Here is a 13,275-nt window from a genome sequence, read left to right as displayed (position 1 = left end):
GCATCTCTGGCCTGTACCCCTGTATGAATAAATAAATAAATCTTAAAAAAAAAGAAAGAAAGAAGAGGGAGTCAGGAGGAGCTGCAGAAAGGGGCTGGATGCAGAGAAATGAACCACTGCCAGGCCACAGGCAAAGCCCCAATCAGAACTTTCTTGCAGCCAAACGTATACAGCTGGTGCCAAGCTGAAGCTTGCAACGCTCCTCCCATGGGAATTTCCAGTACCCGGAGCCCCCATGTCCACTCATAGCCTGAAATACAGCACCCCTCCGCCCACCTGTACATTCTTTTTTCACTCTGCTGCTAGTTATTGAGCGTAAAGCAACAAGACCTAAAAACCGAGTTAAGGCACATCCCCTGGTCTCAAGAAGCTTCTTTTCTCCGGAAAATAGCTGCTGTTCCTAGCTCAACTTACATAAGTGTTTCCAGCGTCAACTGGAGGCGGCACTATCATGGCATTTTACAGGAAAGGAGGCAGCCTCGCAACTCTCAGAGTTGCTCACTGAGGCTCGGGAGGGCGCTCAGGGCCCGTAGCCCACTGCCCTTCCTCCTTGTCGGGAGGCCATGCTGCAGGGCCCAGCCCCTCCGCACAGCCTCGCTCCCCGTGGGCACAGACATTCACGCAGATACCGGCCTCCCTCACGCATCCCTCAAGGCAGCCACTCTCAAGCAATCTGCAGTGAAGGATCAGTTTGATTTTTTTACCCAATACATCAGGGGCTGAGACTTTTGTAAAATACAGTAAAAACGAATTGCTAGAAAAACAATTACATGCTTGGTTGTCCCCAAAATGTCAAAGTGCTATAAAAGGTTCTGAATGCTTTCCCTCTCTGTCTCTGCGTATCTTCTCCGGACCAGTGAGATTCAGTTCAGGGAGCAGTGTGCATTTGCAGACCACACTGTGAACACATCCGCCTTGAGACACCCCCAGGCCCACACCCCCGCCAGAGAGCAGGATCCCTGCGTCCACCACGGACGGGAGAGGCGTGTGGCAGGCGCCACTCCATTTGCCAGCCGCACCCTCCCTCTCCTGACTCCAGGGTGGGCCCTGTGTATGGACAGCAGGACACAGGAGGGGCCTTCCTGGCAGGCCTTGGGGGCCTCAGGGCAGTGAGGCTGGGGGAAAGAAAGGACCCCTCTCCCCTTCCTGCCCCACTGCCCACTCCTGCAGGGCAGCTTCGGCAGAGTGTGACCCCATAGGGAAAGGAGTTCAGGCCTCGCCCGGGAAGCCTCTCCAAGGGCTCTCGCCACTTCTCTGGATTCATGGGCTGCAAGACAGGAGGGAAGAAGTCACAGATGGCACCAGCTCACTGACCTCCTCTCCCACCCGCAGAAACCCGGACAAGGGCATCCAGTTCCTCATCTCCAGGGGCTTCATCCCTGACACCCCCATCGGAGTGGCCCATTTCCTGCTCCAGCGTAAGGGCCTCAGCAGGCAGATGATCGGGGAGTTCCTGGGCAACAGCAAGAAGCAGTTCAACCGCGACGTTCTGGAGTGAGTGCCCGCGCCCAGGGCTCCCCTCCCCCACTGCCCCCCCAGAGGACTCCCCTCCCCCGCTGCCCCTGCCTAGCAGACTCCCCCCTTCCAGCTGCACCCTGCTACCCAGAGTCCCCCAGAAGGCATCTGCTGGGGAAGATGGGCTCAGAGCAGGGACCCGGACCTCCAAGTCAGGGCCACTTCCCAGAAAGCCTTGCTGCAGCCCCGTCAGCTTCCTGATTGTCCCCTGGCCCCAGGATCACCGTGGCCATGAGCCAGCCCTGCACTTGGCTGGTCTTTGCTTCTCTTCCAAATCATTCATTTAATGCCCCGGCCCAGGGCATGGCGGAGCCACTGGTACAGCAGTGGTCACGGCAGACCCACCCTCCGGGGCCGGGACTGAGCCTGGCAAAGGCGAGGTCTGGGCGGGCGCTAGAATACAGGCTCTCTGCACACCCTCTTCCTGCCACCTGCCCCGCCCTGACGCCCCCGACTCTGCCCGCGCCGACACAGGCTTCTCTCGAATCTCATCTCCGGAGGCAAACACGAAGCAGGAAAGGAAGGGGTGCACGGAGGTCTTAGGAAGGTACTGAGGCTCCCTAGGGGTCGCATCAAGATCACAGCCGAGGCGAGCAGAGGGGGTGAGGGGCCACCTTTGCTAGTGGTCAGCTGGTCAGCCTGGACGCCCCTCGCCCCTCCACCCCTGCCCACATGTTCCTCTCAAGAGCTGCAGAGCAAGGGGTTGGATGACTATTTGTACTTGCCTCTGGGGTTGCAAGCACGGAAGCCACCAGATCTGACTGACCAGCGCGCCTGGAGCAGGAGCTCAGAGATCTGGCTTCTCTCTGTGGCACCATCTTGGCGCCCTGTCTCTGGCCGGGGCCTGCTCTCTGAACCCGCTTCCCAGCCTGCAAGCGGGGGTGGCTGGATTATGAAGGGGAGACCAGTTGCCCCTGGAACCCCGTCACGCTCCTGAATCCACGGCTAGGGTGGTTGTGTCTTAAGAACAGTCAGAGAAGGTCTTGGCGCATCTAAGGATGAAATCCTCAATGGCCCTCAATGGCCAGAAGCCCGTTCCTGCCTCCACTCTTGCCTGGGACTTTGGCCAGAACAGGGACGGACAGCTCTGAGCACCTCGCTGAACTGATTTCACCCTCCTTTCTTCTCCCTCTCCCCCTGGCTCCCACTCGCTTTACCCTGCACCCCTGCTATATAGGGCGCCCCAAGGAAATGATAGAAAGAAAGGAGAGGTCAGCATTTCTGCCCCCCCCCCCATCTCTCTGGCCTTCCCAGGTGGGCTTGTCCCTTTCCGTTTCACAGGAGGGTGAGGGGAGGGCCATCCCCAGGGCGCGGTTCTTTGCCCTGTCCCAACCTCCTGAGTATCACTGCTTCGCTCTCTGCTCGGGTTCGAGGTGACCGTTTCACTCACGGGCCTGACTGCTGTCTTCTGCCTTTGCCCACATGACCAGTCCTGGTGTTCTAACCTGATGAAGCGCCTGGAACACATGGTGGTTCTGCTGCCCAGGTGCTGTGTGTGCAGCATGATGGAAACTAATTACCATCCTCCCTGGGACATTGTGTGGACTGGAGACTCAGGCCAGCGAGTTCGGCAGCCTGCACCCAGGAGGACATCTGGGCTGGGCAGGGCTGGCCACTGAGGCAAGGCCAGGTGTGGGAGGAGGAGGCAGGGTGGTGTAGTAGGCTGGACCTGCTCCATCAGCTGTGACCCGGGTTTCTGCTCCTAACTTGGTGGGGGGTTATTACACGTCACGTGTCCTCTGGGCCTTGGTTTCTGTAAGTGAGAGCCCTGGCTATGTGACCTCAAAGGCACCTCCAGGTATGTGATTCTTTGCCATTCCTCAGATCATCTGTAGCACACTGGCATCATGCAGATTCCATTGACCTAGACATATAGGTTCTGCTTTGCCACCCTGCCAGAACGTCCCATAGCTGCTGGAGGGCCAGACTTCAATGGAGAACAAGGTTCATTATTCATTCAACAAACACTGAGTGCCCACCTATGTTGGGCATGAAGCTGAGCTGTGTGGTTGTGGGATGGGGGAAAGGAATAGGCATGGCTCATGGCCTCAGGGAGACTAGACACCAGGTGTCAAAGGGATGAGGGGAGAGGAGACGCTTGGAATGAGAGTGGAGAGGGTAAGGAAGCCCCAGCGGCCACTGTGGGGTTGGGGAGGGAGAACGCAGAGCTGAGACCTGATTCAGCCTGGTGAATGCCTCAGGCCCTCGTGCCTGATTCTGCAGCCCACAGGCCCTGGGCTCTGAGCCCCTCAGCCTCCACAGCTGACAGCTTCACCGAGGGGAGCCCTCCTCCCCCAGGTATACAGCTTGCTGACTGCCTAGTCTGTTTCCTGCAAAGCCCAGAAGATAGAGACACAGGGGAGGCAGGATGATGGGGTTTTTGGTGCTTCCCTGCCGTTCTCGCCAGCTTTCCTGAAACCTTTCAGGATCTGTTGCGTCTTCCAGACTCCCACCAGTGGAAACGCGTGCAACAGACTCACCAGTGCCATTTTGCCCAGGCCTGGGAGGCTTCATTGGGATTCTGTGAGGCTCTCCTGCCCCCGCCTGATGACATTCAGCAAGTCACATCCGTTCTGTACAAAGCTGTTTGCTGAATAAAAGGACATAAATCACCCATCCCCTTGGAGACTGAGACAGCCCAAGCCGCAGCACTGTGCAAGAAGCAGCCAGATAGGATGGGAAGAGATTGGAAGCCTCTTGAAGGAGTGGGGGTGAGGGTGGGGGAGGGGAAGTCTCCCCTTTACTCTTGGTCCTGCAGTGGGGGGAGGAAGAGAGATGAGGTCAAGCAGAATCTGCCTCAGCTGCTGGCCTGTGTCTGAGCATCATGGATGCCTCCAGAACAGGCCCTCCCTCAGCTCTCTTGACAGCTGACCTCAACTTCCCTTGTGTCCTATTTCCATTAAGACACAGTCCAAGGAGTGCACTCAGCGAGGCTTTATCAAATAATAGAAGGCATTCTCCACTCAAAGGCCACAGTCATCCAGCCTTTACCAGGGAAGGGTTTTTCCCTAGGGAGGAGGGAAGGGGAGAACCAGCCTCAGTCTCTCCCTTTGTCCAAGGGTGATAATGTACCTATCTGTAGGAATTAAAATTTTAAGATGCTTATAAGGTGCTTAACTCAGCACCTGATGCTTATAAGTTCTTTCTTAAATAGTAGCTGTTTCTGCTACTATTCTGTTATCTTGAAAGACGTTACTCCCCGCCCCCAACACGGAATTATCAACACCTCAGGCCTGGTTTTGGTCCGGCCACTCATGCACACAAAGGCAAACCTTACTTAATATGAAAGAGAGAAGAAGGGATGATAATTTCCCTGTAAAACACCCAAAGTTACCCATCCCCTGTGGGTAAATACCCAACCAAACCAAGTTGGCCTGAAGCGGGGCTGCTGGGGCCTTAAAGGCTGCCACACCTCAGGGTTGGGGTGGGGGACCATTGGGAAGGGACAGAAGGAGACCAGGCATGTCTGGGAAGAAAGGAGCAAAATCAAATTAAAGATGAAGATAAAGGCTGCCATGGCCTGCCTCCCCACCTATCTCTCACCCACGTGTCTCTTCCAAGTGTCTCAGCGTGCCTTTCCCTCACGTTACCCTTCAGTGTCACCCCAAACCCCAGGTGCAAGCCCAAAGCCAAGAAGCCAGCACACCCGCCTTCACCTGAGCGGTCTCCGAGCATCACCTGGCCGCTCACTTCCGCCCCCTAGTGCCGTTTGAGCTATGTCTCCTCCCTGCAACCTTGAGGGGGCAGGGAAGGGAGCCCAAGGGGACCTTCCTCTACCCAAGGGGACCTTCCTCTACGCTGAGAGAAGGGCCTCCCAGTCACACGGCAGCCAGAGTTAGGCTCCTCTGAGGCTGAAACTTCTCCCTTTCAGTTTTCACATGACTGGGAAATTTGGCTCTGCTCTATTTCTTGTCTGAAACACTCGCTTCAGCAGGCTTGAAGGCCAGTGCACGGGCCATGTTCCAGCTGCCTGAGTGGTGTCTTCTCTAGCTGGGGTGCTCTTCCCTGATGGGAGACTCACCCGCACAAAGGGGGCGTATCCATCCCTCCTGAGAGCAGATTCCGGGCTGAGGGAAGGCTGCGCCTTCCTCGCTGTGCCTACTCCGTTCTCTCTTCGATTCCACATGTTCAAGTTTGACGGTTCCATCAGATTCCATTATTTCATTTCTGTGGAAATGTGCTGGCCGGCGCGTAACAGATTTGTTCTTCTTAGGGGACATTTAGAAACGAAGACAGATTGTCTGTCAAACTCAACAGGCTGGAAGGCTCTGGCCTTTCATGGCTGGAAGGAATTATTTGAGGCCCCGCTCACCATGCGCAGTATGTGGCCTCAGAGTGGTGGCCGTGTTCTGGAGGATTCCATGGGGAGGAGAGCAAGCTGGGACCTTAGCAGTCTGAGAAAGTTGGCCAGAGACCAGAACAGGCAGGGGCAAAAGACTGCCACCTTAAATACTGGATGCTGCCCCTACCTGGATTGGGGGGAGGTGGGGTGGCTCTGTGTTGATGGCCTTGGCCCCTCGCCTTTCCAGTGCCTCACTCCCCCCCGACTCCACGAACCTTAGCTTGTCAGAACCTGGTTCTGATTGACAGCTCAGACCTCTTATTTCACCCAGGCAGAATTGGCCAGCAAGAAAAAATGCTTAGTTCCCGGTGAGTGGCCAAGAAATTGAATAGAATCTGGAACTATTCCGTTCTTTGCTCTTCTGACACTCCCATCTCAGAAGGCAGAGCTGAGAAACGGATCTGCAAATCTTGAAAGGTCTGAGCGCAATTCCATTTCTTCTCTGTGATTTATATTTTAAAGGGTCCATAGATGAATGTTTAATGATGTCGTTTCTGGCAGTGTTCCCTGAGGAGGAGAGGATGGGTCCTCTTAACAGCGTTGCTAGGGGCTCCCCTGGCATGTCCAGGCTATCTTGGAACATACCGTAATGGTCATTTACTAAGCTCTAAGTACCAGGAACCTTTTTAAAAATGGTATGGATGTGGTGGGAGTCAGGTCTGCCCTATCATTGGGGCAGTGAGCAGAGAGCTGAGCAACTTAGAAGAGAACATCTCAATGGTGGAGGCAAGATTCTAACCCATGTCTGACTCTAGAGACTTGGCTTTGTCCATCCCACTCACTGTTAGCAGCCCGGAGCACATGGAAGTATTCCCCAAGATCAGCCACTGCGGCGCCCCCTGGAAACTGGCTGGAAGATCAGTTCTCAGACTGCACCCGCACCCCTGAGTCAGAAACTCCCGGGGAGTTTCTGCTGGTGCTGCCTCTCCTACCAGGTCAGGGGGTGACTGTAGGCATCCACCTTGACTTCTCATTTGTTTGGGTAGTTTAAACTTAGTCCTCACCGTGTGACTGGCTGGTGGTCATCTCTCCTGACGCCACCTCAAAGGACAGTTTCTTTGTCCCTGTGTCGTCACCAGCAACACTGGGCCTCCTGCGTCAGCCTCCACCTGCTCTATTTTCATAGTCACACGGCTCTTCTCCAAAGAGCCTTGACCTTTGCTGGACATGGTACGAGTTCCAGCTAGCAAAAATAACTCTGGCGGATGGGGATATTTTTAATTGAATTGTATGAGGCAGGAACTGAAGAGAGAAAGCAGGGTGCCAACTCCCCGTGGCAGTGGGTGGTCTCAGCTCCCGTCCTGATCCTGAAGCCTGGACTCAGTTGAACTTACTTGTCCCTGTCCCCTGACCTCAGCCAGCTCTGCCCCTCCCAGACCTTCGCTTCCATTCGGGCCAGCTAAAATCCCTGCTGCTAACAGCACCTATTTTCAGCTCCCAACCGGTTCCTTTGTCTGCCAGACACTGTCTTGCTCTCATTAAAAAAAAGTTGTGATGATGAAATTCATTTTGATCACAGTCGCGTACGACGCTTCATTTCCCTCAACGCAAACTGATTCCACACACAGATCAGTGTTAACAAGCAATTTTATGCAAGATTGTACCTGTTTACCCAGATGCAGGGAACATCTGTGGTTCTATGTCCCAGCCCATGTGAGGGACTTGCAGCTCCTGCAGAAAACACAGGGAATGGGGGGGACTGAGGAAAAGCTGCACCCTTCGGACTCTCCAGCCAATCACTGCACCTCCAGAGGCAGGTCCAGGCACGACCAGCTGTGAGCAGCCTACGCAATGCCATTTGGCCACTGTCCTGTCTCTCACGTGGCCGTGCTGCTGGAGGTGGGCGGCCTGGCTGTCCACCAGCTGCAATCTGGGGACCCACTTCTCTGGCAGCTGTGTCCACATCTCTGGGTCAGTTCAAAAAGCAGGGCCAGCTGTCCTGGACCACTGGGCAGAGCTTCGAAGGATGCAGGCCAACGGGCAGCTGGCCCAGCAGACCACAGTTCCTGTTCATTCACTCAACTGGCCACGCACTCCCTCCCTCGCTCATCCTGCAGAAGTTCTTTGATATCATAGACAAGCCAGGGAGGCAGAGACAAAAGGAGCTGCCACAGTCCTGAGGAAACTCGGGAGCTAGTGGAGGACAGGCAGGTGGTACCCTGAAGCCAGGTGGTACGTGCAGGTACACAGGAGGCCACCACAGGGTCCAGTGGAGGGCGAGGATGACCGCTAGGGAGGTTGCTTGCTAACCAGATGCGCAGGGCTGGGCTTGGGCAGCGGGAAGAACCAGCGCCTGCAGCAGGTAGAGGCTTGAGGGCAGGGCTGGCGCCTGCGCTGGGCGCAGGGCAAGAGGGACTGGGAGCCTGGCAGGACCCTGCAGCTTTGTGGGGGAACTCAGCCCGTGTCGGAAGCCCTGCAAAAGTAAACAGAAGAGAGTGATGGGGACGTTTGTCAGCTTACGGACCATGGAAAAGGAGAGATCGTCGTCCTGTGGATGAGAGCAGGATGCATTCGGGAAGCAGCACCGTCTGCTCCCAAGGACTCGGGTGGCAAACCAGGGTGGGGACGTCTTCAGAGTGGGGGGACGGATCCTGCAAAATAAGAGAAGCAAGAGGAAGGGACAAGGGGAAAGAGAGGAGAGAGAAAGGAGGTCGAGGGACAAACGTAAGCTCAGGGCTCGGAAAGAAGCGTGCTGGGGCAGTGAACTTCGTCAGTCGGCCTGTTCTGCTCCCCACTCTGTCTCTGGTGAATCCTCTCTCCACCCCTGCACCTCTGGCCTGTACCCCACTTCTATATGTGTAAATAAATCTTTAAAAAAAAAACGTGCTGGGGGACAGGCAAGATGGTGGACATTGGTTCAGTCATGGGGACCCACCTGCCCCAGGGGGCGCAGGTCCCCCCAGAAAGACACATGATGGGGGTTGGGGCCCGCCTGACCCAACCCCCAACTTGACAGAGAGGAAGTGATTTTGACTTGTCTTGCGGGTGTGGAAGTTGAGGGGGGTTAATGGTGCCTTTCCGTCAGCCCCCACAGCTTTCCCTTCCATGTGGCGGGAAGGAGTTCACACAGAGGGGCTGAGATTCTCTCACTGGGATGTGAGGAACACTGGTGGCTCTTGTGGAGTTGTAGAGAGGAAAATGGGAAGGGGGACGGGGCCTCTGCCTCTCCACCTGCACCCCCCGGCCAGGACACATGTCCCCCCTTCCTGCACCTGCACCCCCAGGCCAAGACACTGCCCCCATAAGCTGCTGCCCTGGTGCCTGCGAGCTGCTAGACTCAGGATGTGAGAGCCCACGCTGGGCCGGCCCCTGGCCACTCTTGCCCTCAGCTCCACTTTCTCTTCAGTGTTTCAGGATCAGCTGGGGGCGTGTGGAGAAAGCCTATCCCCAAGCTGACCCCCCGACACTGTGTCCCATAGACGGGGAGGGGTTCAGGGATCTACATTTTTAACCAGCCACCTCACAGCTCTTCATGGTGTCCTGGGGACTCCCTGGAAGGTGCTGGAGGTGGAGACGCCCCGGCCCAGCGTCCTCCCTCAAGTGCTCCCCATCCCCACAGAGCTCCCTGTGCTGGGCTGGTGCTTCCAGCGGCTGCACCCGGGCCTGGCCCTTGACTTCCAGCTCCCTGCTCACCGCTGGCGCCATGGCCCATGCCAGGTAGCGAGCGAGCAGGCTGCCGCCACCTGAGTGCAGGCTGGAAACTAGGCCATGGTGCTGGCGGAGCGGATCCCTCTCTCCCCACTGACTGCACCTACCCCGTCGCCCCGGGGGGACCCTGAGGCTCCGGTGGGACCCTGGTGAGGGGTGCAGGGTGCTAGCACCTCGTGGTCCAGGCCCCCGAGAGCGCAGGGCCAGGGCAGGAGGCAGGTGGGTGTCAAGTGCCAGGCAGCAGCTGTCCCCAGTCCAGGGGCCCAGGGTTATTCGGGGCCTCCAGGGAGCCAGGCTGCTGGGCCTTGCCAGAGTGGGGGTGTCCCTGGGTGGGAGGGCACAGCATGGCGGTCAGTGAGTCTCATCCCCTTCACCCTCTTTCCGCTGCCTCCCCTGTCTCTGCTTTTCTCATGGACTCACCTCCTTGCTCTCCTTCACTGCTCTGGCTCTCCCCTTCTGTCTCTCACTGGCTCCCTGTCCTGCTCCTCAGCTGTCTCCTGAGCGTGGCTCTTGTGCCCTCCTTATGCGGCTCCCAAGGTCCTGCCTTGGCATCTCGGTGGCTCCGTCATGCTTGATTCGTGCCTCCGGCCGGGCTCCAGGCTATACATGCTGCCCTCCGGGTTCATGTGCCCGCTGGATGGCTCAGGCACAGGTGACCAGAGCTGCCAGGAGATCAGAGTGGCCAGCAGCCGGCTGCACCCGGAGGCCTCCACTGCTCACTGGGCCATCCCAGACGCCTGGTCCCTGCTGTTCCCAGACAGGGGCACGTTCATGCCTGCACCTCCCAGCCACCACCCCTCACTCACGCCCAGGGGACCAAGCCTGGGAGAAGGCTGTGAGCCAAGGGGGTGCCAGCTGGCTGCCCTGCCAATGGGGGAAGGGAAGCCTCGCCAGCCCCCGCTAGGGGTGCTCGCAGACACTCTGGCCCTGGGCCCTGGCGGAAAGGAGTGGGAGAGAGCGTACAGCCTATGTGGGCACCTCCTTGCTTTCCTTAAAAATGGATCGCAGAGCCAGGGCTGAGCGTGGCGCTAGCTGGCTCCTTCTAGACCCAGCACAAGAACCGGAACCGTGGAGGAAGCCGCTCCTGCTCCGGGGGTTCGTCCGTGGCTCACAGGTTCCCTAAGCCCCTGGGCCCTGAGCCACATGGGGGGGGGCTTGTGGGGTTCCTTCCCAGGGGAGGGAGAGGCGGACGGGGAGCAGGGGCCGCTGCCCAGAGTCGTGACACTAGCTGAGTCCCCCAGAGACCCCCACAATGGGCAGTGGGGTGCTGGGTATAAGATGACCGGAGGGTGGAGACGGGGAAAATCAGCCGAGAGCCCGCTGGCACATGAGAACGGGTGATCCGGCTTCGGGATCAGGCTTTGGAATTCTCAGGGGACCTAAGATCAAGGCTCTGCCAGGCCTAGATTCCTTTCTCAGTGCTCACAGCCCTGGGGAAGGGCACCCCACGGAGGTTAAAGCAGGAGGTGGGGCCTGGGGGGGAGATGCCCTCGGAGTAAGCGGAGTCAGAGGAAGGAGACCCTCTGTGAGGTGACTGGCACCCCCCGTACGCTGAGACCCTCAGAGGTAAACTCTGGCATTGGAGGTGGCACTCCGAGCTAGAGTGCACTTGGGGCGCAGGTCCTTCACTGCCCCTCTCAAAAGAAGAGACTGAAGCTCCAGGTGTGTGACCCAGTTAGGAGAACTCAGAGCACCCACCCCCACCCCCAGTTGTGTCTCCCCCTGCCCCATCCGCCCCCCCCACCAGACCCCATGTAGCTGCCCTGTCATTCACTCTCCCAGCCTACAGCTTTGCCTCCCTGTCTCCCCGAGCTGCTGGGAGTTTAGGATGGGCTCCCCGCTTCCTCTGTTTTGCAGACTCAGGAGGTGAAAGTTTCCGTCACCAAATGAGACTGGCAAGGGGAACAAGGGGCATTGAAAGAACAGAACTTAAGGGGTATTTATTCATATTTCAAACCTTTGTTTGACTCTGAGGCGCTCTGCGCTTGAAAGGAAAGGACTTGGGATTTGGAAGGGAAGTTGCTTTCATCTTCCCTCTTGCTCTGTGGCCTTGGCCAACCAGGGGCCTCTCTGGGCCTCTGCTCCTTAACTGTGAACTGGAGATAAGCCGGCCTCACGAGGCTCTAGGGATGAGAAGCACCTTCAGAATAAAGGGGGACCTCTGGGGCTGAGTAAGACCTTTCCTGGTTGGCCATGGGGGCCAGGCCCCTCCCCTCCCCCACCTTGCCTTGGGGACCAGGTCCCTCCCCTCCCCCAAGGGTCCCTCCCACCAGCACTATGTAAGTGCACCTTACCCCTCAGCTCAGCGCTGGAGTTTAGAGGGGCTGACCACCCCTCACAGCCCTTTCCTCCTGCCCTCAGCTGCGTGGTGGACGAGATGGACTTCTCCAGCATGGAGCTGGACGAGGCCCTGAGGAAGTTCCAGGCTCACATCCGTGTGCAGGGGGAAGCCCAGAAGGTGGAGCGGCTCATAGAGGCCTTCAGGTAGCACCCCTCCCCCAACCTTCCACTTCTGCCCTCCCCCCCCAGTGGGGGAGGGGAACTTGGGCTGTGGACAAGCTGCTGGAGAGGAGCTGCTGGCTGGAGGCCTGAGGAGAAGCTGGAGAGCCTGCACAGTTGGATCCTGTGGGACCCACAGTGGGGTGAGGGGGGGGGCAGGTTCCTTGAAGCCCTCTAGGCTGGAGCATCCCTGGGCCCCCCAGGTAGATTGTGCCTCACTGCCCCCCACTCATTCTAAGGGGGGACCCATGGGAGGTGCTGTTGTTCCTCAGGCCATAGGACAAGGACAGGAAGTGACCAGCAGGGTGAGGTTTACTGGGGCCAAAACCCCTCAGAGAACAGGGATGCCTACCCTGAGGGTCCCCCATGGCCAGAGGTCTGGGGGTTGGTGGTCCTCAGCTTCCCACTCTGTCCCCCACAGCCAGCGCTACTGCATGTGCAACCCCGAGGTGGTGCAGCAGTTCCACAACCCTGACACCATCTTCATCCTCGCCTTTGCCATCATCCTCCTCAACACCGACATGTACAGCCCCAACATCAAGCCTGACCGCAAGATGATGCTGGAGGACTTCATCCGCAACCTGCGAGGTAAGGGGCCGTGGAGCGCCAGGCCAGGCCAGGCCGCCGCTCGGGGCCGTGTTCCGCCATCGGTGGCTCGAGCCCATTGTAGGTCATCACCTGGCGGCCAAGTCACGCACGGCAGGCCAGGCACTGGGGGCGTTTCCAGGAGCCACTGCCGAGCCCTAACCAGGGCCCTTGGGTCATGCCTTGCCCTGGGTGGGGGTGAATGTCCCATAAGGCGGGGGAGGGGGGTTGTGCCAGGTGAAGACAGGGCACGGCGTCCTGGGAGGTCATGATCCTGGCTGATTCCCAGTCAGAGAACCAGCGCCGATACTGGGCAAAGCCAAGGAGGTTCCCAGGGACCCCAAAAGGGGGAAGCCCATGTTGCCCCTTCTCAGGTCTCCTGCCTTCCCTGCTTATAAAGTGGTGTCTTGGGTATTTAGTGGGGACCTAAGGCCAAAGAACAGCCACAGGGACAGGCTGGGAGTGGGGAGCAGGAAAGCCCCTGAAATAGTAGAAGCTGCTCAAGCAGCAGAATCAGCACAAAGGAGGCACATGGCAGTGAGAGCAGAAATGCCAGCAGAGTCAGAGACCCCTGCCGAAGCGGGAGGGAACTCGGGAGCCCCCAATTTGGGGGAAAGTCCTCCAACTAGCCCAGCTGGTCCTCTTGAAAAATCTACGGGGCAGCTGCCTCCTTTCAAGAAGTCACA

At 57.9% G+C, this 13,275-nt stretch overlaps 1 protein-coding gene across 1 annotated transcript in view; it reads left to right on the top strand.

Annotated features, from left to right (window-relative positions):
- Positions 1-13,275, top strand: part of IQSEC3 (IQ motif and Sec7 domain 3) — an 87,808-nt gene that overhangs the window by 59,145 nt on the left and 15,388 nt on the right. Inside the window, exons 5-7 of the mRNA XM_012732319.1 lie at positions 1,333-1,494; positions 11,867-11,989; positions 12,426-12,592. Of these exons, the coding sequence (XP_012587773.1) occupies positions 1,333-1,494; positions 11,867-11,989; positions 12,426-12,592 (452 nt within the window). The remainder of the gene's footprint in view (positions 1-1,332; positions 1,495-11,866; positions 11,990-12,425; positions 12,593-13,275) is intronic.

This window comes from Condylura cristata, unplaced genomic scaffold (genome assembly GCF_000260355.1).
Source record: "Condylura cristata isolate star-nosed mole 26May11 unplaced genomic scaffold, ConCri1.0 scaffold00034, whole genome shotgun sequence".
NCBI lineage: Eukaryota > Metazoa > Chordata > Mammalia > Eulipotyphla > Talpidae > Condylura > Condylura cristata.
This window is presented reverse-complemented; position numbering and strand designations above follow the sequence as displayed.